The sequence below is a fragment of the Centroberyx gerrardi genome, chromosome 24 (assembly GCF_048128805.1).
Source record: "Centroberyx gerrardi isolate f3 chromosome 24, fCenGer3.hap1.cur.20231027, whole genome shotgun sequence".
Taxonomy (NCBI): Eukaryota; Metazoa; Chordata; class Actinopteri; order Beryciformes; family Berycidae; genus Centroberyx; species Centroberyx gerrardi.
Genome location: NC_136020.1, coordinates 10,958,775 through 10,983,594, shown reverse-complemented (window position 1 = coordinate 10,983,594; position 24,820 = coordinate 10,958,775). Strand labels below are relative to the sequence as shown.

The following is a 24,820-nucleotide window of genomic DNA, read 5'->3' as shown; positions in this document are numbered from 1 at the left end:
GTTCAGAGTGCGTGAGTGAATCCCTTCATACATATGGCTCGGTGCATACGTTTATGTGTGTGTCTGCACGCACATGTGTGTGTGCCCATGTTGTGCGTTAATGCATATTCATTCCCTGCAGCAGTGGGGGGTCCGCCCAGGCCTGAGGAAGCTGGGAGGTGGTCTCCGCTCGCCTTTGGCTTCTGTCCATCAAGCACACACCGGCCGGCTCAGGGTCACCTCCAATCCACTGACCTCTTCAGCAGAATATATGCCTCTCTCTATACAGGCCTCTTTCTCCTCGTTCCTCCACTCCCTCCGTACCTACTGTTAACTGCTCATCACTGCTGCCACCACACACACACACACACACACACACACACACACACACAGACAGATAGACGTTTTTTGTCTAACAACAGTGCAATGCTTTACCTATTCTTCTCAGGTTCTTTATCTTTGTTCAAAGTTTACACTAATCTTTTTTCTAATTAAGTTTTAAGTGTTGTTTTGGATTTGTTTGTTTCCTAATTGGACTTTGTAACCTTGTTCTGAAAAGTGCTTTTTGAATCAATATCTCTTTCTCTCTTCTCTGCTCTTTCCACATGCCACAATTTATTCCCCCTTATCCTTTTTTCTCTCCGTCTTCCCCCACTTCTTCTATAACTCATCTAGGTTTTCAGCTTGTTCGTAGCCTTCTTGACTCCCCTCCCCTTCTCATTCCCTCCTTATGTTTCAATTCATCCCTTCGTTCAATCAAAATCTCTCCTCTCTCCCCCTAGCACCATTAGCTAAGCCAACTGTTCACTTCCATAGAACCTCATTAATACTACTCTCCTGTCAGAGCCAAGAGGGAAAACAGAGAGAAAGACAGAGAAAAAGGCAAGAAACAAGCTCAAAAGAAAATACCTGTCACATTGCACATCCGAGGCGTCTACTGTACTGTGCAACAGTTATAGAGTCAAACATGCGCGCGCACACACACACACACATACATAAAAGTATGCTTATATCAGGACACTTTCCTAACCTTTCAGCCTCAATATCTGGCCAATTAAGTCTCAGCCAGAGTGAGAGAAAGAGAATAAAAGAGAGTGAACGAGAGAATGAGAGAGAGAATAAAATACTGGCAGCAAAGTGGCAGTGAGTGTAACTTCCCAGTTACCAACAAAAGTGAAGTGAAAGTTAAGGAAATTGGAAATATTTGTAATCAATTATGGAGATATTTTGTCATCACATCAACCGATATCATCATTATATTAACTCTCCATTGATCTGTAACCTCTCCTCCAGATTTCCTAGACAGAAAGACCAAGAGAAACCATAATTTCAGTTGTTTGATCATTTTGCAGAGATAAGCGTCAAAGTTCAAAGGCTGCGTTTTTTTCACACTCTCAGCTGAAAACCTCACAAATTTTCAGTTATGCATATTGTGTGAGAGATGTTATTAAATAGTTAGCTGCTGGTTGCAAAAGTCAAATGCATTCATTGTTCAGACAGACGTGAAAAAAGTACACAGCACAGTAGGATCCTGTAGACTCAGACTGTTATATCGATGAACAATTTGCAGCACTGGTTAGGTTTCTATGCTTTTTCCTGAGGCACACCGAGGCATGACGTAGCAAAGCACAAAGTATTTTGAGCAGCCAATATTAAACATCTATATATATGTACAATAAACTATTCAGAATGCGGAAAAACATTTAACCATACAACATCCCAGTCCTGTTTTTGCCCCTCTCTTCTTTTCAGTGGTAATTCTATTCAGCTTTTAAAAATTTTCAGAATAAATGGGGGGTGAACGTGTACACACACATACATACACCGCCCATTGCTTTTGAGGCAGTAAATTGACTTTACAAGCTCTCTTGTCAGAAAGCAGCTTTCCTGATGCCTGCATCCATCCATCAATCGAAGCGCTGCCTTATCCTGGCGCCGGCGCTGGCAGCTCGCGGTGCCAATTAGCTGACAGGGTGAGGGCCTGGTGCCGGGTGCTAGCCACGGGCCCAGCCAATTAGAGTCTGACCTCCCGCCTAACCCCAACACTGGCACGGTGTGTGGGCACCACAGCCTGGCCAGGGGTGAGGAGTGGGCATGACGGCCAATATGTAAAGGACGGTTGGGTGGACACCCTCCAACACAAGAGAGGAAGAACAGAGCAACAGAGAGACAGAATGACAGTGAGAAGGAGCAAAAGAGGGAGCGAGCAAATGAGAGCATGAGAGAGCGAGAAGAAAGAAAGAGGAAGAGAGACAGAAAGAGAAAGAAGAAAGAGAGAGATGGAGAAAAGATGGAAAAAGAGTGGACACACAAAAAGACATGGAGGTAGCCGTGTGCATCGTTAGTAGTGCACAATGAAACGAGCCGCTGCAGACAGAATGTGTGCTCATGTAAGTGGACTTCTTACAGTACACAAACATATTTAATCAAACCAAAGCAGGGCATTCTCAAGAGAGCTACACTTAAAATTCTATTGTATCCAACAAGCAAGCACACATGCATGCACACAAGCACACACACACACACCTCTACCTCATGAACATGCAGCCCTTCAAGATTCACCAGACAGAAGAGTGTGGCTGATGGACGAAAGCCTTGCTGTTCCAAAGAGGCAACTTTTCAAGAACTGAGGGAAAAAAATATCTGCTGTTCCCTTTGGCACTTGAGTATTTTTTAAATTATGTAATAGGTTTTCAATGGGTTTAACTTAACCAGTATATAAGGGACCATGTAAACTTTAACAAAAAAGACAACAGTAAACATGTTCCCAAAGAATGATGCAGTCCCCCTCTGGGCAAATCAATGTCACGTTGTTTTGACCTGTAATTGTAGCGCCCCCCTTGGGCCAATCAATGCAATTTCAAAAATGCTAGAGTACAACAGTGAGAGACATCGTTTCCCTAAGTTTTGTCAAAATCCGATCAATGGTGTCTGAGATATTGTGTGTGATAGATGGGCAGATGACTGAACAAACTGACAAACCAAGACCAATCAGTGGTCTCCTCCTGGATTTCAAGTACAAGTATAAATTCTGTTCTGTTCCCAAGGCGCATTTGTGGTTTTGCAAGCTACAGTTAGCAAGCTAAAAATGATTTTAAAACACATTCTCAAAGTGCAAATATCTGCCTTAATCCATGACAGAGAGGGTCTAACAAAAAAGTCCTGCCTTTTGGTGGATCAGATATACATATACTCCAATAGTATTCATTCAAAACAAACGAAAAACCACAAAGAATATTCTTTCCTCAGATGTTGACATGAATAGTCGAAGATAGAGTAGACAGAGTATTTCTTTCTGAATAAGACGTTTGTAGGAGCTGTGTGAAAAATTGCAGCCAAGGTGTGAAGACTGATACTTAAGGTTAACTTTTCACAATGATAGCACTTTTACTTCATTTTATTAAGTAGATACAGCTCAATAAACTGACATTACTTGTAGAAAATCTTCTCAAGTGCTGTAAACCATAATGAAGCAGTGAGGAGTGAAGTGATGCCTGACTGACTGACCTGAATTTGCCTTGTGATGCCCTCAGTGCAGCAGTGGAGACAATCAGATTTATGAGGGTTTTTCAGACATCAGATGTGAGAGGCAGTTTAGCTAAAAGGCCGGGGCACCCCCTGTGGTCAAAGTGGCCTGGGTGGTGAACAGAGCTGCATAATAAATCGATGCAATGCCAAAATCCCCATTTTACTGCAAACTCCAAACTGCAAGATGCTGCAATTTTTTTTTCTAAGATAGAAAGGTGTTTGAGATCGCCACCTAAACATATTAGTCTGGTATTCTGGTACTGTGCAAAATCCAAGAATTTTTATGTTGGTTATTGGTTTGAATCATACCCATGATCTATGCCACATCATCCCCCCTCTCTCCCTCTTCCATCTGTCCTCTCTCTCCACTGTGTACTATCTAATAAAGCAGAAATACCTGAAAAATAATCTATAAAATTAATAATAATAAAACAAGACTGACGGCTCCCTTAAATCCAGATGTTACGTCAAGTCTGATAAGGTTACTCCATACAACAGCCCACAGGATTGAACTCAAAGATAGGACGCAATCTGTCCCAGGCGAGCTGAGCAAATTTGAAATGTATTTAAATCACAGTGTACCACTACCTTGCTTTATCTCATTTTAAGACATGAGGCACCTTTTTCCCCCCCCATCTTTCCTTCCCTCTCTGGTGAGGAGAGAAAAAAAATAAGTTGAGAGAAAAAGAGCGCTGTTTTTTTTTTTTTTTTTTTAAATACCACCAACGGGCACCAATTCAAAACCCAGCAAGTCTCCTTTAATACCTGGGAAATTAAATTGTCGGCCCATTATCAGCCAGGCCCAGTCGCCTGTATCTAAAATGCAACAGTGGGCATTTGAAGTACACAAGATTCACCAAAGAAGCAGGACATTTGCTGGAGACTGCACTTTTTCAGAGGGCTGGAGGGGAGGGGGGGCTGGGGGGTTGTTGCCTTAAAAATGTTAAGCTTTAACCAAAGTCATTTTCAAGTCGACCAAGCATCAAATAGAACACAGTTTAAGGAAAGAGTAGGTACTGATTTTCTCCAGAAGCTCTGAGAGGATGGACTTGGAGTGTGTGTGTGTATGTGTGTGTGTGTTGGGGGGGGGGGGGGGGGGGGGGGGGGGGGGATAAACAAACATCCCCTAGCATGCCGTATTAGCCCTTGCTGTGAAAGCAGAGGTGATGGAAAAACCATGGAAAATCACATTAGCGACTGGTGTATGTGTATGTGTGTGTGTGTGTGTGTGTGTGTGTGTGTGTGTGTGTGTGTGTGTGAAAGAAAGAGAGAGAGAGAGAGAGAGAGAGAGAGAGAGAGAGAGAGGGAGCAACAAAAGCATGATAAACAACTTTGAGGTTGATAATGGGAAAAGCCTTTGAATTGAATGGAAATATCAGCACTATATTTTCATGGGGCCTCATCTCCATATGAACAATCCTTTCTTCACTGTTACACTATAGGATGAAGAAGAGACACCTGCCATAGTGAGGTGGGAAACTAACAGCCATTTTATGCTTACTTAAGCACATACAAGGATCTGATCAGTAACACAGAAAGAAAAAAGGATGAATAGTAATCTGTTTATAAATGAATGGGAGTGCTGTGTAAGAGAAGCTAAAATGGTTAAGATCCCTATCTGTGTCCCACTCAGCAGTTCTTCTCAGTTATTATCCTTTAAAAAATTAAAATAAATTAATATTCAGAGAGGCTTTAGGGAAAAAAAACCTTCTATCTCTCTCCTTAGCTGTCATCGTATTCATTTCCGAGCACTTCACTCCTTTCTTCTCACGATTGTTCCATGGTCACAAGGATACTGAATATTGTAAGAGCACCAAGACCCTGACCTTGCACTCTTGGTTTTGGTTACGTGTAATTTTTGGTAATACAGGAATCAAAGCTTAATCTACACCTGCACTCATTGAAAGTTTCAGTGTGTGTCAGCTAAAGGCAGAAAATGTAAATAATGAAAATGTAGGGACTGAGTGTTTTGGACCAAACGTCACCAGTAAACAAAATCACTGCCGCCAGGTAGGCAGAGCAGGCCCCGCCCAGGCCACTGTTTGGAGCCATAAAAGATTGATGACTCTGGGTTTGATTGAAATGTCTGCCTCAGGGTTGGGGCCTGTGTCTGGGTGAAATGCTGTGGCCGGTGATTGATTGGCCACTGGGCCAGTTTGGCTCCGCGGGGAGCAAAGTCGTTGAAAAGCAAAAGAAGGGATGGCAGGAGTCTATGATTTCATTAAAACACAGATGCGCTGACTGACGGATGGATGCAGGCTGTGAATGAGAGAGTTGCATGACAAGACTTGTTCAAGCCATATGCCAGTAAGCTCTCTCTCTAAACTCTTCATCTGTCAATACATATAAAAAAAAAACAAGATTACATTTGTATGGACCTCATTTATACACTGATCTGTGCTGGTTTGCCTTAAGCTTTTATCCTCTAAAAGGAATAATACATTCCTAATTGATGTTGCTGGGTAATTAAGAGCTAATTGACCTGTTATCTAATTAAGGATTTATTTGTGCGTAATGACTCCATTAAGTAACTCCTTGATGAGGCCGTCTTGACCATAAAAAGCCACCACTCAGAGCTCTTCCATACCACACTGTCTACCCGTTCAATTATACTACATCTAGAAAGTACTCCGAATGACTGGATGATGAGAAGATACAGTCTCATTATTAGGTTGTCAAGCATGCTGAAGACATGACAACAGACAATTAGGTCTGAAATTTGTCTCATCTTGGCAGTGTGACTTTGACCCTTGGCTATTTGTAACAGTGGTGGTCTAGGAGTTGAAGCTTTTTCACTGATCTGGATAAGTGTCAGCTAAATACCAAAAATCTCAAAAGAAACATATGCACTTCTCCAAAAACTATGGATAATAAAAGTCTAATTTCAATTTCAAACATTCAATTAAACATTGAAAGTTATATTCAACTTCTTACCTCATTTCCTATCCTTCCTGTATACAATCAAAGCACACAAAAAGGTGAATACAAACAATGTGCAAAGCCTAAAATATGAGTCTCCAAAATCTCAGATACAGCAATACAGTGCTTCTAACTACCGCCAACCTCTTGAGTGCGCCTGTGTTCCCCTCTCCGTTACTGCAGTTCCCCCTGAGTGGCAGGACATGTGTGAGCGCTGACACAGAACACGTTCCCCTCAGACAACAGAACCCCAGGAACCCAACAACAGTGACAACAACAACACACACCCCTGCCCGCGCTGCTGTGAAGTTTCAATTACTGGTAGACTAGCTGGCTAGCTACCTACCGCCAGTCAACCTGTCAGCGAAGGGAGTGACTGGTAGCGGATCGGCCTGAGGGAGAAGCGCTCACACTGGGGAGGTAGAGAGAGAAAGAGAATATCCAGGACCCCGGCTACACTTGACAGTACTGCGACTTTTATCAAATCATGCCGGATGCATTAAATGACAGGTTTAGACACACAAATATTGGATTTTGCTTGCATTGCTTCAACATTCTCACAGCTCAGTTTAGCGGATGGCAGACTCACACTGTGATAAGAATGCTACAATACAGACACAACGCAGCGACCATGTTCATACAGATGAATGTAAAGAGATGGGGGGTAAAAGCAATGTGGACCTACATTTACATAACCGCAAGAAATGCCTGAGGAGCTTAGGCTGTCTAAGTTAGGGTTGTCTTTGAAATCACTTCTGCAAACATTTTTTGATATACAGGCTTTCTTCAGTTTCTATTTTACTCCTTTATTTGCCCATTTTATTCCTTTTTAACTTTGTTTTCATGTCTGACATTCACCATATGTTATTGTTTTTTATTCATTATAATCACTTAGTAAATGTGTATAAAATGCTACTGCATGCTATACAATTAATGTGATACTTTATTGATCCCTGTAGGGAAATTCTCTGTTCCTTCTCACATGAAATAGTTAGTATTTGTTGTATTATTATTATTATGACTATTATTATTATTTTACACTTATGCAGATGCTCAATATTGGGGTGTCCTATTATCAGACCTGATGTCAAAAAACCCTAGTGATTTCTAATGACTTGATGTCAAAAACCTTACTGAAATGACAAGTATAACCAGTTCTTTTAGTAGATAGTGTAGGGAGAGACAGCAAGGCTCAGGCCCTTCCAAAAATTATACCCAACTATGGATATAAGTAACAAAGAAGTGCACTGAACAGAACAACTATAGCCCCTGCTATCCAGGCTCATGTGGCACTTACTGTATGTCAACAATGAAACACAAACACCATCTCTGCCATAACACTAAAAATAACCTTTAGAGAAATTACAGCCATAATGCGTGTGACCCCTCGTCTCGGGGCAATTCTCCCAGATGGGCGTCGGTGTAATTGGTGCGGCTAAGGCTGCGGCGGCTATGGCCATTATAGGTGAGCGTGGGGAGGCATTAGCGCTCACAGCATCTCTCTCATTGTGTGTGATGTACAGGAGGGGATGTATGGGGTCCCGCTGCCCACCGTGACCTGCATCTTGATGAGGGGGGCAAATCAATATTGCGCTGGATAAAGAACACAACTAGTGCGGCCGCAGACAAACGTTTCTGTGGTAGCGGCGGACGTGGAGAACAAGGTTGTGGTCAATTCACGTTCAAGTCAAACAATTTGAAAAGTAAAACGAAATGGTCAATATAACAAACAGGGCTGAAATTCTCACTAATTACTTTACTTTCTTTACTAGATACTTAATGGCAAAACATTTCCAGCTTTTAAATTTGGAGGCAAATCCATTTCCTGCCTTGACTGAAAATGACCTGACTCTAGCACTTCTGTTTATTACTATTTCTTTTCTTTCTCTTGGTTTATTCTGCTTTCTCTTTCATTCCTCAAGGAAACCCAGTTGTTTACGAATTCCTATAGATTATTCCTATGCTGTAGGACAGTCTAATCCATATTTGTTAACATGAACAACTCTCTCCAAAGGACCAGAAACCAGAGAACTAAACAAACGTGTGATGTATAATGTCTGGAGCTGCCCCGTAGAGAATAAATTGGTAAAGATGGTAAATGTGACTGGGACAGCAATCTTACATCACTTGGACATCAAATTCAAGGACTTTTCAATGACTTTCAAGGTCTTGTTTGGTGAAACTTAAGTAGTCAAAATTGACATGTTTTGGGGTAAGACATGACACTGGTCTAAATTAGACATCATACAGGCCTCATTTTTTACTCATGATCTTGTCAAGGAAAGAAATAATTCATTTCAGAACTGCTGCTATATCAAAGCAAATATCCATCATAGGGTTTTTTTTGGGAAATGTTGATCTTGGGACAGAGAGAGGTCCAGAGCGCTGGGCATACTGATGACTTTGGGCGGTACATTTTAATAAAGAAGTACTTTCAAGGCCATCGATTCATTTTCAACAACTTTTAAAGCCAAATTTTATTTTTCTCAAATCAGGATTTTCAAGGCCCATGGGAAACCTGCTGACTGGGAAAGAAGCCAGAGGCATTACCGAGGGGCAAGGTTATATTATGATTAAGATATGACAGCACTAATATACAATAAATCTCTATGGTATAGAAACTGAAATGTTCAACAATATCAGTGTCCCATTCATTGTCTATTGAGCAGCTCAAATTTATACCTGATGACATCACAAGATTGAGTCTTAACTCTCTGGCTTCAGGAAGTGGGAGAGAGTTTTTCCATGTACACAAGTTTAAGAATCTCTTTTCAAAATCACATAAAAAAGCCAAAATGACTTTTGACACTTGAGAAATGACTTGAGAGAACAAAGTAATATGAATATCAATATGAATTCTTCAACTGAGCGGTGTTCTCCTTCAACTGTTTCCTCCTGAATTTGGTGTCTCAGTGAGTAGGCCCTTCATATTGCTCACATTTCAACAACAGTACTCCACAGTTTGATGCATTCTGGTGGCTCAGTGAGCTAAGACGCACGCCATGTGACCAGGGGTTTGAGTGTGGCTTATGTAGTCTACCATCTCCCAACATTTCCGTCACTCTCCACAGCACTGCAAAAAATGTCATCAACAAGCCATATAGTCTCATATTCAGTCTTAGTATCTCACTTTCTGCCAGTGCAGTGAGATAATTCAACTAAATTATCTGATAATTCAAACTAAATTATCTCACCTCATTTGCATATTGTTTCACTTTATAACCGTTTTAAGAAAAAATACTTCGGTGAAGCCCAAGTGTGTGAGGCCATCAAACCAGACAGAGGATAACCATCATGTCACGGGGTTTCCCAAACAGCATCTCAGAGTTATTAATTGCTTCAGCAATAGGGTAGAGTCTGACGTTTTGCTTTTACTAATGTGTATATTGGGACTATGCCAGCAGGGTGAATAGTGAATAAAAGCAAGAACAAAGACTAAATCAGTCAGAATACAAAGAAGTCCATTTAATCTTCTGTGCTGATCAATGGCTAAAGGACATATATATGATAATACACGAGGTGTTAACAAGTCCAGGGCTCACTAGGACAAAGGACCGGGCAAATCACCTCTGAAAGCTCTATCAGCCACTAGATTGTGTGCTTAGTGCAGCAAACCACAACCTCTCCCCTGAGCTCATTCTCCAACTACTTATCGACTTATACCCAGCAATCCAAACCTATTTCACCTTCCAATTACTGATGCTTATGTGCTTTACAACAATGTAAATGTAATTTGTTGCGTAGCCTATGCCCGGGTGATATGTGCTTGATGAGAGGGGTAGTTAAAAAGAGATCATGCACCCCATGTGCAAATGAGCCAAAAACAAAAACAAACAAACTCATTACTGCAGTCTATATGTTCACATATTAGTCTCACGCTAAGACATAGAAAGGAAGACAAAGTAAGATACGGTCACAGAGAAAGACACAGAAACAGGCAGGATGGCAGACAGACAGACAGACAGACAGACGGACCGAGAGAAAAACATTTTTTATGTTTCATCAAAAATGGCTCTGGCGGAGGAACTGCCTTCGTCACTTCGGGTAGGGTACTGCAATCCCGGAGTTTGGCAAACACAGAGAGAAATGACAATGGGTGGGGGAAGTCTTGGGCGAGAGGCTGTCTTTTAAAAAGGAAAAGTCCATTTCCAGTTGAAAAGAACAGTGGCTGTATGAAAGTGTCTGACAGACTTGACAATTACACGAGTACTGCGAGTAGCGCTGCGCCTCCACTGATAACCCGTCGGATTCTATTAAAACTCCAGCACTCCAAAAGAATGCTCAAACAGAGGAAATTATCACACAGACGCACACACACAGACACACACTCCATTTTAAAGCAGTAAGACCCTCTGACAGTGATTCTTTGGCTGCAGTATGTGTGCTTTAAAGGAAGTAGAGAGAGACTAGAGAGGGAGGCGAGAAACTATCAACTGGATTGATACAGAAAATGTGCACTGAGTTACTTTTATAGACAGAGTGAGACAAAGAAGACTGTATAGATGAGAGCAAAATATAAGTATGTGCGTGTGTGTGTGTACACGTGTGCATGCTCATTCTCTGTGTAATGAATGCATAGCCACTGTAGTGCTTGCTATCGGTAGTTTCAAAGGCTGCTAATGGCCCTAGGTTAGCCTTGGGGTTACAAGCATGAGCTTCATGGCATATTAGGAGGAGAAAGTTCTCTTAAGTGCTCAGCCTTGAGTTAGTACTTCAGGAACATGCACGCAAAGACTTGCATGTGCACCCCGTACACACACAAACACAGAGGGTCTTCAGTAAAAACCACCACCCACTATTCTGCTTCATACTGTACAGATACAAGGCAGGTGTTGCGCTCCTGTCCTTCCCCCTCTCCTCTCCTGTCCCCTTCTTTCCTCATTCTCCTCTCATCTCATTCTCCCTGCCTCCCTCCCTCTCAAAAGCAACAGAAATTAAATTACAGAAAACCCAGGACTGAAACGGCTTTCTTCACAGCTGCTGAAGGGAAAAACACATCACGTCATGTGTCTCCCTCCCTCTCGCCCTCTCTCTCTCTCTCTCGCCGTCTTATTTTTTTTTTGTTCTTTTGATTTGATCGCCGTTCCAAATGAGGGATCCCTGATACACTTGTCCTGCGGCGTGGAATCACGTCAACCCTCCTCTCTTTCTCTCTCTCAACGAAATGATTCATTTTTCTATTACGGCGATGAGCGTGTGAAATGAGCTATATAATCAATAGCATAGGTTCGTAAACAGCAGCCGCACTCCAGGGAAAATGTGTTTTCTTTTTGAAAACATTACGCTGCTTGTGTGTGTGTGTGTGGTGAGGAACGCTCGCTGACAATGTTTACAAGGGCAATTTACAGGAAATAAAGTCACAGGCCGCTCAAAATGAAGGTAGCTTTCAGTAATAGAGCAGGATGAACAGGCAGAGATATGGAAGAGGACACAAAAATCGAACTACAGATTGTGGACACAGAAAAACTGTGTTTACTTACAGTATGTTTTTCACAACTAACTGAAATTGTCCTCCAAGTTTGTAGTTTGTAGCAATAGTTACAATCTAGAAATAATGTTGAAAATAATTGGCTAAATTTACTGTGTGTGTGTGTGTGTGTGTGTGTGTGTGTGTGTGTGTGTGTGTGTGTGTGTGTGTGTGTGTTTAATAGCCCAGACCCCCCTGGGCTCCTATGTTCTCCTCGCTGTGTTGTTGTCGTGGTGACGGCTCATTCCAGAGGCCTGGGAGTGAAAAAGAAAACTGGCTGATACCAGAGAGGGGTCAGAGGGCTGTGTGTGTGTGTGTGTGTGTGTGTTCGTGTTTGTGTTTGTGTGTGTGTGTGTGTGTGTGTGTGTGTGTGTGGTCACACAGTCCAGACGGTTCTATGGATTAGTGCTCACGGCTATGCTCACACACTCGCACCCCTGACATTTGTCACTGTGCCAGGCACGACCTGTCGAATCCAGCAAATAGGTTCACTTGTGTGTGTGTGTGTGTGTGTGTGTGTGTGTGTGTGTGTGTGTGTGTGTATGAACAGGAGTGAACATAAAATGTGACTTGTCTTCGTATTCGTGTTCACTGTAGTCAGTTGAGACAGCTTGTATGTTCAACTACCTTAGTGCATATTTATGTGAATAAATGCTGATGCTAAAAGAGATGCTAAAAGACACTTCTACACCGTTTCTGGACTGACTTACGTAGAGCTGAGCGCGGAGCCTCTCGTCCTCAGCGGTGACCCTCTCCCTCATGATGGCGTGCTGGAGGCCCTCCTGGGCCACGGCCCGCTCCACCGTCAGGATCCTGGACACCTCATCCTGGACCCGTGACTGGGCCTCGGCCTGAGCCAGCGCTGACGCATGGGCCTTCTCCTCCTCCAGCCTGGGGAGCAGCAACAACACACATTTCACTGGAGTTAGTTACAGCACATCTAACAGGGTTCCTACATATCGTTGCCATTTCAAAATTCTATTCGATGATACAGCAGTAGTGGTGTTTGCATTACTCGCATTACTTACAGCGCCTGCACAACCCAGTGTAACTTCAGATTTCACAGACAATGACACATTTCAGCTTCAGGAATGCAGGTTCTTAAACTACTCCAATTTATTTTGTGCATCTCATTACTACAACTATGTACCCCATGGTTCAGGACTAATGTACTACTGGTCAATGTGGTGATAGTGCTAATGAAGCACAGATGCAGCAAGGACGGACTTCAAGTCAGATTCACCCATACACAATGTACAGTAACATGTCATGCTGTTCTTGCTGTTCCACAGCTTGCAGAGAGGGGGCAACATTGAGGAGTTAATGTCAATCAGCATTTAAAAAAAAGTCCAAGGTTGAATCTGACGACTCAAGTGTCAAAAAATCTGATGCACCAGTCAGTTGACAGCTGTCCAGCATTTCAAACCGACTCAGATTCTTTCCCAAATAACTTATAATGGATGGATATTTGGCTATAATATAACTTTTTCCAAAAAGTAGAATAATTCAGCCATTGAAACAGTGATACAGACAGAGGCAGCACTCTCTCTGCAGACACACGACCACCGTTTGAACCCTGTCACTGGGTTCTCATAGTTGCTTAGCAACACACTCCCTGCTCAGCGACGGTGGGCTTGATTGGAGAAGAGGAGGAACGTCCCTGAAACCCTGAAAGTCTTGCTCTGTTAGGAATCAAACAGTGGTGGAAAGGTAAAATAAACACAGAACAGACTGAGTGAGACTAAGCGAATGTCGACAGAGGGAATGAAGACAGTTAAGAGCTTAATAAACTTCTGCCTACAAAAAAGCCTAAGATAGTCTTGAAGAGTAACGGGTTGACTCAGTGATTGTGAATGTTGACTGGTGTTTGGGATGTATGCTACGGATGAGAAGACATCCAAGTATGTAAATGGTTCAGCAGTGTCAGTACTGAATTCCTGTACATTCAAATGAGCCATCTGTGATCCATCAGTTGTCAGAGGTCCAATCTGTTGTATGTAATATGGCCGCGCACAGCTGAAACACTGTTGCGCCAATAATGGTTTTACATGGTGTTCTCTTTATTGTCATGATACAAAGTCTGTTTTACATGGATTTTGAGGGTGTAAAAGTCTATAGATTTTTTTATGATCATAAACATTAAAGTAACATGATTAAGTTATCATGGATTAACAAAATTCTAAAAATCTTACACTAATCTTATTCATCTGTTCAAAATTATCTGTGAATATAGCCAAAATTTCCTCTAAAGTATAAAATTATAATACATTTTAGATTTGTTTCTTCACATACAGTTTAAGATTACTTGACAATACCGACTCACATGATGGACAGACCATTCTAACTGACCACCAAATCCATGACTGGCCTTTAGTAGGTGGCCACCGGTCTGATAAAAATATGGCCCATGTCTAAAAGCTGCTGTTTGGCCTGCAACACCGCTGAATGTCAGACAGCAGAGAGAGAGAGGGAAAGAGAAACAGGAAGAGAGAGAGCAGAGAAAGAGGGCAAGCAGAGAGAGAAACAGAGAAAGAGAGAGAGAGAGAGAGAGTGAGCAGTGGCGACATGACATGTTGTTTGGCCCTGAGGAAGTGAAGCAAAGAGGGAGAGAAGGAAAGAGTGAGAGAAAGAGATGGAGGGAGACGGAGAGAGAGACCAGCCATGTCCAGTCTCACAGTCCACTGGGCTGCACACGTCAGCACACTCCATCCATCATTGGGCTCTGACTCACACACACACACGCGCACGCACACACACACACACACACACACACACACACAGGGAGCCTCCTAATGGCCTCTTACATTCACCATTTCCCCACAATCCATGCCTCCCTGCCTGCACTGCTAATGCACCTAAGCTCCCTTTACTCAAGAAGCTATGGCTGCTGCTGCTGCGACTATGGCAGGGAAGGGACAGTATAGGAGGGACAGCAAGCAGAAACGACCAATAGCTTTGAAGGGAAAATTGTGGAAAACCCAGCCTGACTCTAGCCCCTCATTCTCATTTTCACTCATGCTTACTTGTTAACTATAACTACAAGTGAAACTAAAAATGCGTAGGCCTAATTCATTGGAACCAAGCTAGACAAGCGCCAACATCGGACAGAAAGTCACAACCACAACAATGAGAAGAAATGAGGCCAAGAAAATACACAGCCTAGCAGAAAACTCTTTCAACTTGCTACCTCACAAGTGCTAACCCAAGCAAAGACTGCTATCACTAGCTGGATGCTATCTGTCTGCCTCACCTCTATTGCTTTCTGGTCATTATTGCCCTGTCCCTGGGATATTGGAAGCATTTTTCATTCGACTGTAGAAGATTGGCATTGGGCAGGAAAAGGGGGGGGGCGGGGTGGTAGAGGTAGAGAGCGGTTGAGACAGACGGAGTGAGAGAAAGAGAGAGCGCCTATGTAGGGGAAAGAAAAAAGTATCATCTCTTTGGCGGATAAGTGGATGATGTTTGCCCCGGCACTGGATAGAGAGAGAGGATAATCTTGGCCTAGCAACCTGTGTTTTGATGGCTCAGTGGATCGAGCCTTGAAAACAGAAAGATGGAAGGAGAGCAAGAGAGAAAGAAGCGAGTGTGCAAGAGAGAGCCATCGAGGTATCATTAATTTGAAGTGGGGAGGAGGGTAAGTGTGTAGGTCTGCGCGTCGGCCTTTCTAGAAAAGCAACTCTCTGCACTCTTTTTTAGCAGATAACCTTGAACAAAAAGTACTGGGGAATGCTTCAGGTACTTTAGGACACTATTTTAAAAGTTGACAGAGAGATTAGGCCTGTGGCAGTTTATATGAAAGCTTTACAGGCAGTGTGGCTGAAATACTGCAGTTTGGGGTCAAGTGCCTATTAAAGTTAGGGCCGGGCATGCAGCATGTGTGCACGTGTGTTTGTGGGCGTGCACACTTTCCAATAACCAAGATAAATGCAGCCACGGTCAAAAATGCTGCGCTAAGGTCAATATCGCATGAGCCAATTCAAATACATTAAGCAGTCATCACCTAGTATTCCACCGGGAGCCATTTGAAACACATTACCCTCCTCCTGCAAACATCAAAACAAAGGAAATTCCAAACTTATGTCTCCCACATTTTCCCCTTTTATCTCTCCATCTCTTTCCTTCCATCTCCGCCTCTCCCCTCAGCCCCAATTTAAACCCTTCATTCATTAATGCTTCCTGTTGTCTACCTGTCATCTGGCCAAGCCTTGTGTCTCGATGCAGTCTGCCTGGCAGAATGGATTCTGACAGACTTGCGTAACAGCGCAGGCTCGGCCCAAGTGCCTTGGAACAAAGGCGTTTAAAGGCCCCATGCAATATTGATGTTAGGAATAATGTCGCTGAATGCTGGCTATGAATATTTTATGGAGCCATGCCCTCCCCCTGACACACATGCACTCACACATACACACACACATACATACACCACACCTGACCGTGGGTGCTATGGAATGCCGGGAGGGAGTGGAAATAGGGGATACGGGAGATTCAGGATAGTATAGCGAGAAGATTCATTTATAGGCGTCCTCACACTGCTGAGTGGATGTAAAAGCCATTTTGTCCTCATCCTCTACAGTTCCAACAACTATGAAATGAGAACAGGAATGCTCTAGGGGCGGTGCACTATGACCAACCCTCGTCAGTGGCATGCTGTCAAAAGTGGATGTCATTTTCAGTCTCGTGCTGCGCTTTTTGTCACTACAATCATCAGACCTGGTACATAAAGATCACAGCCTCCTGATTTAATGTCATCCACACATCAACATCCAACCATTTCAGACTGACAGGAAGAGCCAGAGCGAATGTTGTCTCTGCGTTGTACTGCTGAATATGTTGGGAGGCCGGAAGGATATTCAAGAGGCTGCCAGTTTTATGGACCATAACCATTGGGACAATATAGGAAATTACTTTGTATTTGTGCTGAACTCTCTCAAACTGATTCAATCTGCTCTGTATTAGGCTGGCTTGGTTAATATAACTACCATAGATAGCAGATTTGCTAGGAGATTGGACAAAGTCAATAACCATAACTGCTCTACTGAATCGGTCAACAGCAGGCTGCAGTGGAAAAGGTAATAAACTGAGAAATGCTGTAGTTTCAGTCACGAGACAATGTATCTCATACAGTTTCCTACATTCGCTGTTATTCTTACATCTGAAATGACCTTGTTTACTAAAGGTGGGAACTCATTTACAATCAGATGACCAGGATTAAGACAGGCAAGGACCATCATTGGACAGGAAGTGCTGTGTTGGGAATTACATCAATTTGTGCAAGTAGCAAAGAGACCCTACACCCACACACACACACCTACCTACACCCACACACACACACACACACACACACACTCACCCCCAGAAACAAAAGCAACATAGAGAAATGTATGTGTGAAGTGAGTGTGAAATGATCTCAGTGTAGGAGCCTGAGGGTATTAAGGTTGCTCTGTGTGTGTGTGTGTGTGTGTGTGTGTGTGTGCGTGTGTGTGTGTGTGTGAGAAGAGTTGATCAGAGAGAAGCAGTGTTGCTGATTCAGACATGTTGCCAAGGGAGAATCATATCCCTTAGATTCTCTAGACACAATCCTGGCTAAATTAGGTTGGATAGGGAAACTTTTTGTTTTAGAACAATAACAACCTCAAGTTCTTAAACAGAGTAGGACAGTTTGTGTGTGTGTATGTGTATATGTGTATATGTGTATATGTGTGTGTGTGTGTGTGTGTGTGTGTGTGTGTGTGTGTGTGACAGTGTGTGAAAATAAAGAGGGGGATATGAGGATGAGGTGAAGGATAAAAACCAGACTATCTGTCTGTATCAGTCTGATCCAGGAGCAATAAAGAATTCAACAGGCGGGTTGGTTAAAGGAGGGAGGGAAGACAGAGGCTCTGGGAGAAGGTCAGTGTTCTCACTCAAAAGTCTGACATGCAATTATACCGCACAAGCCAACACAAGCTGTTTGACTACATGCTGAAATAATGGGCAAAAGTTTCACAACAGCGGCTAACCTTTAAGTGCCAGAGTTGGACACTCAAACACACGTGCCACCTCCCCCACTCCCTACACACACACACTAGGTACACTCACACAGGGACACGTGCACTGAGACACATGCACAGGCACACACTAACACACCTAACTCCAAATAGCAGCACACATCCTAGAGGCCCATCTAAAAGGCCCCCTGGAGAGTTCTCAGGTGTCCCATTGAAAGAAGCCCCCCTTCTTCCGAGTGCAATCCTCTCTGAGCTACTTCCTTCAGGAACACATACCTGAGGGACCAGCAACACACCACATGCTAGCGGCTAACACCTGGAGACCGACAGAATACTGATGGGGCAGATGTGTGAGAGAGTAACAGGGAAGGGGAAGAGGAGAGATGGAGAAAGAGAGTGGAAGAAGGAAAGAGGAGGAAGGCAGGGAGAAGACATGGAGAAACAGAGAGACAAGGAAATGGGGAGAGAAATGGGGTGGCGAGATGGGAGAGAGAGAAGAAAATTGTAAAGAGGGAGAAGAGATTAAGAAGTACAGGGACAAAGGGAGAGGGGAAAGAGAGAAAGAGAGGAGATAAGGAGAAACAGAGAAAGAGAGGGAGGAGACAGAGAAACCAAGAGATGGGGAGAGAAGGCAAGGTAGAAAGACTGGGAGAAGGAAAAACTGAAAGACAGGGAGAGACTGAACGGCGACAGAGGATGAGTCAGGAAGAGGGAGGAGAGGGAGGACGGTGTAAGAGTTCTCTCCTCTTTTTTTCTCTCTCTCTCATCCCTCTTTCTCTCATCCTTTTCTCTGCAGTCGTTCTGCTCCAATGCCTCACAGAGAAGCGGCAGAGGCAAATCTGCTCCCTGCAGCCGCTCCTCACTACAAATGAGTTCGGGCTGCACCCAAATGAGAACTCCTCACAGAGCCCTTACTTGACTCCTAAAGGAGCAAAACATGCAAAGCCAGGTCCCTGGAGTTCATTTATGGCCCTATAGCTAAACAGTAGAAATATTGCCTAATCCGAATAGCACTGTTTCTCAAACGGGGGCACATGTCCCTACACAGCGAACACCGCAAGGCGTACTTAGGAAGATTTGTACAAAGTGTGGAAATAATTCGAATTCACACCAAGGCAAACTGAGGCTGTTCTGGTGGCTCATGGAGGTCTAACGTCCTTTAAGGAGACATTATTTTGATGCTTATTTTGGCAGTTTCCTCTGTGTTTGTACCACCTTTTAATCCAATGCTCTTATCCCACTGCCGAATCACATTAATAAATTATTCATGTTCTTTTTCAACATTATTTTCTCCAAAATGGTACTGGGTACTTGGTAAAAAAACAAAAGTTCAAGACGGCGTGCACAGCCAAAGAATGCAAGAACTATTGATCTACTACTGACCTTAACCAATCAGAAATGACCCGACAGTGTGTACTGTGGTCTATGGTACGAGTGGCGAGAGTGTAACGGGCCAAGTTTTAAGTTGTAGATAGAGCCTTTGTGACCAAGTTAAGAAGCAAGCAATGGGCAAAGGGAAATTTAGAGTACTTAGTTATAGGGTTCGTTAATGAAAATTGTCAATCTATAGGTTCAATGGATCTTTGTTTTATAGTCTGATAAAAGCTGACACTCTTATCCAGAGCGACTTACAATGAGTGAGCAGGTAGGGATTCAGTGTCTTGCTCAAGGACCTTTCCCTGTGACCGGTGGCAGTGTGGTCCATGTGTTCTTCCACTGTCCTGTGTTCAAGCTGTGCAGCGGTTTCACCACAGAGCTCTAAAACTGGTGAGGCATGGTGTGATCTGGCTAGCTGAGCTTTGATACACACACAAACTAACACACACACACAAAAAACAACAACACTTACTCCAATTTTGCTGCAAAAGCAAAGCAGTCTCCAAGCGACGATTCTTCCACTGCAGCCAAGGCTACAGTCACTGTGCTGTTCACCTTCAATAACCAAAAAATCTGTGGAGTTTTCTCCCCGCGCTGTGGGAACGCGAAATACCATCGCAATTCAATTACCTTTTGACAGCCCAGCTGAGAAAAAAACGGCCTTCTGTGCCTCCCATCTATTTCAATTAAATGATAGCACCAGGCACCTTTTTCTCCCAATAAATACAAATGAATAGAAAAATTCAATAATGGCAAAAAAAAAAAAAACAGTCATCTACTGTACTGGGTGTGATAGGATGAAAAATGGAGTGTAAGAGCTTTGCAGTCCTGAAGGGTGGTGGTGTGTCAGAGTAGGGTTGAAAGCGTTGAGATAATTTACAGGTATAGTGAGCAGTGGTTCAGCCTAAACAGTACTTTGATAAGGTGCAGGGAAATCCATGTCCAACAGCCCCCTACCAGCAGCCTCACGACCAGTTTGAAAAGGTACAAAAAGGCATCCCAGCATATCACTGGTTTACAAAGCAAAATAGGAGGAGCAAAGCAGTGCCAACCAATCCTAATGCACCACAATGGACAACAGCACTGTAGTGTTAGTATCAGCACCACTCTACTCTGTTCTGGCTGTATAGATACATAGTTACACACTTATACATATTTATACTCTCTTCATACCATTCCAACACATGTGTACAGTTTTTTTCTTTTTTTGTTCAAAACAGAACTCAGTGCAATATTCTGTGGATCTGTATATATATTCTGTTACTGACAGCTTCCCATCAGTGCAATCAGTCAGGTTCTATAGATTTTCTATATAGTAAACTACTTATATACTTCTCTCTTTATATACTACTCCTAAAAGAGAACTACTTCCTGAATTTCTACATTTGAACACTTTTTATATTTTTGGTGTTCTGTTGTGTTGAATGTGACCTACGTGAGCAACACATCAAGTCGAATTCCTTGTATGTGCAAACCTATTTGGCCAATAAAACTGATTTGCAGTCGGTGTATGACCCAACCCTGATGATGATGTATTGACTGACAAGTTTTCTTCAAAAACATATACATACATAGTAATATAAAACAGCCAGAAAGATAGATTGATGATTAGCTGCCTAGGAAGTATCAGCATAGTTCAAACATGCCTTTGACCAATCAGATTGCTTAGATAAAACTACCTGTGGTGCATTCTGATTTCATACAGCAACCTGAAACATTGTCTTTTACATTGTTACATTAAATGCAGGACCATGAAAGCAGACAAGTCCAAGATCGTGGGCTGTTTTCACTCACACCATTTTGTATTCACAAATAAATTGGACCAAATGGCTAGTGCCACTGCTGAATGACCACAGATGGTAGTTGTGACATCAACTGAAAACAAAGGAACGCCTCCCTCCTGTTTGATTCAGCTGGGCTCAGTTGAACAGGCTGGTGGTATAGGGCCAGTTTATTGGAATATAAAGTTTGTCAGGTAGTAGGGCGGTAAAACACTTGGTAGTGCCTTGTTCTACTGCCTCTGACGGCTCTTTCAAAGTCAACAAAAACCACAAACATTGTAAAAGAAATATATAACGAAAAAAAAAAAACAATAAGCCAGAGAACTTAGCGGAACGAAAGAGACAGCATTAAAGGAAATATTGATTACGTCTGTCCAAGCAAACCCTCATGGTTAATAAAGCCCCTACTCTACCTTAACGGTGTTGTGGGGAGATGCAACACGGCACTTTTGCCCCCTGTGACCGCGGCAACAATGCTGTTTAAAGAAGGCAGGGAAAAAAACAACAACCCAGCGCTGATACTCACTTTACATTTAGTTTTTTTATAAAGTGGCACAATAAACAATACATTTCTTCATCAACAGTGATTTGTCCAGGTTGGTGGTTTTGGGTCTGACCAGAGTGACGTGCTGGATCAACAAAAATGACCCACTGACTGTTTTATTGCCTGCCTCACCATTAGCTGGAAAAATGGACACACACACACACACACACATACACACATAATGAAACCGTTTGGAAGAAATGAGCAAAAGAGAAAAGAATCAAACAGCATACAAAGTGGCACACATGAATTATATAAACACACACACACACACACACACATACACAAGTGCTGGCTAACAGCTAACTGATGATTGCTTATTTACCATTCCATGTTCACTAAAGCCTTTGTAAGTGAAAAGGTAGCCTACGCCAAGCAGACACACAAATGGAGGGCTTGAAAGCCACCCTCACACAGGCCCGCGCTGCCAGAACAATCATTGCCACGATTTGAATTAATTGCGAGGAGGGCGTAATTTTGATGTACTTACTCCTCTGAATAGGCATCAATAGTGGGCCGCAGGAAGCAGTTACATCAAAAGAATAAAACAAATGGAAAAAAAATCAATAGACAAATCATTTCTCAAAAACCCTCGTTAATTTCTCCCCTCTTGAATGAACCTCAAAAACGAGGCTAATCGCTAGCCTAACACTACTTCCTCCTGGATGTAAAAAGGTGCGTTTCACCCCCCCCCCCCATACAGTACAGGGGTGCGTTTAGTGACTAATAACAGTTGTTCATTCATCAGAGTCTGTTGGAGCTCATCCAGACCTATTAGAAAAGGGGGAGCAATGTATTTATCGGACATTATGGTATGTGCACCTGCTCCTTCTTGGTGAAAGAGGAGAGGAGAGAAGAGGAGAGATGAGGAGGAGGAGGAGATGGGAAGATGCTTCTCAGATGAAGAGTCTGATTCTTCATCAGCCCCGGCTAATGGATCGCCCACTCAGCGCCCAGGAAATTACCTCAGGATAGCGCCCTCCTTTCTCAGGCATGATTAATTGATCCAGAGAGAAAGAGAGAGGGAGAGATAGAGGGAGGAAAAAGTGCTGATGTGCTTCGGAAGAGAGGTAGATTGGAAACAGTGGGGAACGGAAAGATTGGTGCTGACCTTTTTGACTATTAATGAAAGCAGAAAATGGTCACATCTGAAAATGTCGTTGGATTCTAATGAAACCCTGGAACTAGAATTGACACTGGAGCGGTACCCTGATGCAATCTATCATGATCCAAAGAAGGGAGGTGCGATAGAGAAAAATAAAGAGAGAGAGAGTGAAAGAAAGTGGAGAGACAGAGAGAGAGAGAGAGAGAGAGAGAGAGAGAGAGATGCACACCACACAAGGAGCAGCAAAGTTTGTGTGCGATCACAATACCAAAATTTTGACTTTCAATAAGCCCAAGGATCTTCATTTCAATTCCAAAAAACAACATCAGAACAATGGAATAACCTCATAAATAAATAAAATGTTTTGCTGCACCGAACAAAATAAATTAAAAACATCAGCAACGCACATCGATAAGTGTCATTTTTATACAGAATGAAAATACAAAACACAGCAATTTAATATTATAAATAAAATATGACTATTTTGTACAGGTTCACAGCCTACTACCGGTTCAGCATGCCTCACTAAAAGGAGCGTGTGTGTGTGTGTGTGTGTGTGTGTGTGTGTGCGTATGTGTCTTACCAGGCTTGCAGCTCTCGCTCTGCCTTGGCCCTCTCCTGCTCCAAGCCTTTATACAGCTCATCAGTGATCTTCTTCCTCAAGGCCTCTTCATCAACTGGGGAAAGAAAGAGAAAAAGAAAGAGAAAGAGAGAGAGAGACTTCTGTAAGTAAACCGCTTCAAATTGTTTGTTGACGAGCATCATATTGCGGTTGCGTGGACGTTGAATACAGAGAGATACTCTCCACGAAGTAAGAGAGAGAGAGAGAGTGAGCGAGAGAGAGAGCAAGAGAGCAAGCGAGCCAGAGAGAGAGAGAGGCACGCTAGTTTTCCCAACAGGTGTTAGGCCCACACACAAAATCTGCATTTATTAAAAAAAAAAAAAAAACTTGTTCAAAATGAACATTTACAGCTTAATGATTTAGTTATGAATACAAAGGCAGTCGATGTTTTGCAGGAGTGATTTGGCCTGGGCTGTTACATTTGCTGTGAGCCATAAAATGTAATGGAGTGTGTGTGTGTGTGTGTGTGTGTGTGTGCGCGCTATGTGCTTGCTGTGAGTGTAGTGAGGTGGGACAGAAATCTTGGCCCTCAGGCTGCCATGCCTTATGAGGCGTACAGGGAGAGCGGAGGGGAGTGTCTAGAGTGGCGACAACGCACATCAGCATTGAGGCTATTAAAGCATAACAACAAAACACACACACAAACTTCCTTCCAAAACAGAGATAACAGAGATACACACCCCCCCCATCCTCATCTTCCTATATTCATGTCAGTGGTGTCATACATGTCTGACTGCATGTCTTCAGCCTCCTATCTTGGCAGGTAATTAGGCATGAAAGTAAAGAAGCCAGCCGGCGACCGGGCCAAAACGTGCTCTGAAGGCAGAAGAGCCATGCGGTGCGCTGCGACACTGCAGCGGTGGGGGGAGTGTGTGACTGTGTCAAGATTACTCCCCCACTGCATTAGTTAGAGGGGATAATCCCTATTGTCAAAGTCCATTATTACCTGGTAACACGTGGCAACAGCAGGCCGGTGAAGGACACGTTCTCACACAAGCACATACACACATGCACAAACCCTATTTCAACTAAATCAGATGATCTATAAGACATATAAAATGTACAAGGACATTCCTTTCCTATCATCTTCGGGCTGTAGCTATATAGCCAGCAGGCATATTCCAGCAAAACACCATCGAGAGAAATCCTCCAAGTCCTACAGCGAAACTGCCTTTTATGCTACAGTGTTGTGTCTAGTTCCAGTGTTTACTCTGTGATTTTATGAAGGAGTTCCTCTTGGGGGTCATTTAAGTCTTGAGTCCACTGTTTAAGTCCAACTTATGGTTCTAGTGCATAATGGAAATCCATTCAGAGGTTTTAGGTTTTTGAGATATCTTACAAACTAACAGTTTGGTGGAGGTAATAAAAACCTTATTTGTAAACATTAGGACCACACTTCTATATTATAGCTAAATGTAAATTAAAATGTAAATTATTTTAATTTGACATTTTGTCTTGCAGCAGTGGCGGTGTTCTTGGTGTGCTGGCACAATACTGCTGAAAAAGTACAG

At 42.9% G+C, this 24,820-nt stretch overlaps 1 protein-coding gene across 3 annotated transcripts in view; it reads right to left on the bottom strand.

Moving 5' to 3' along the window:
• The window catches only part of chchd3a (coiled-coil-helix-coiled-coil-helix domain containing 3a), a 75,388-nt gene that overhangs the window by 40,737 nt on the left and 9,831 nt on the right, over nucleotides 1–24,820 (bottom strand). For all 3 annotated transcript variants that reach the window (XM_078282029.1, XM_078282030.1, XM_078282031.1), the window contains 2 exons: nucleotides 23,271–23,364; nucleotides 12,604–12,784 (listed from right to left, as the gene is read on the bottom strand). In XM_078282029.1, the coding sequence (XP_078138155.1) occupies nucleotides 12,604–12,784; nucleotides 23,271–23,364 (275 nt within the window). The remainder of the gene's footprint in view (nucleotides 1–12,603; nucleotides 12,785–23,270; nucleotides 23,365–24,820) is intronic.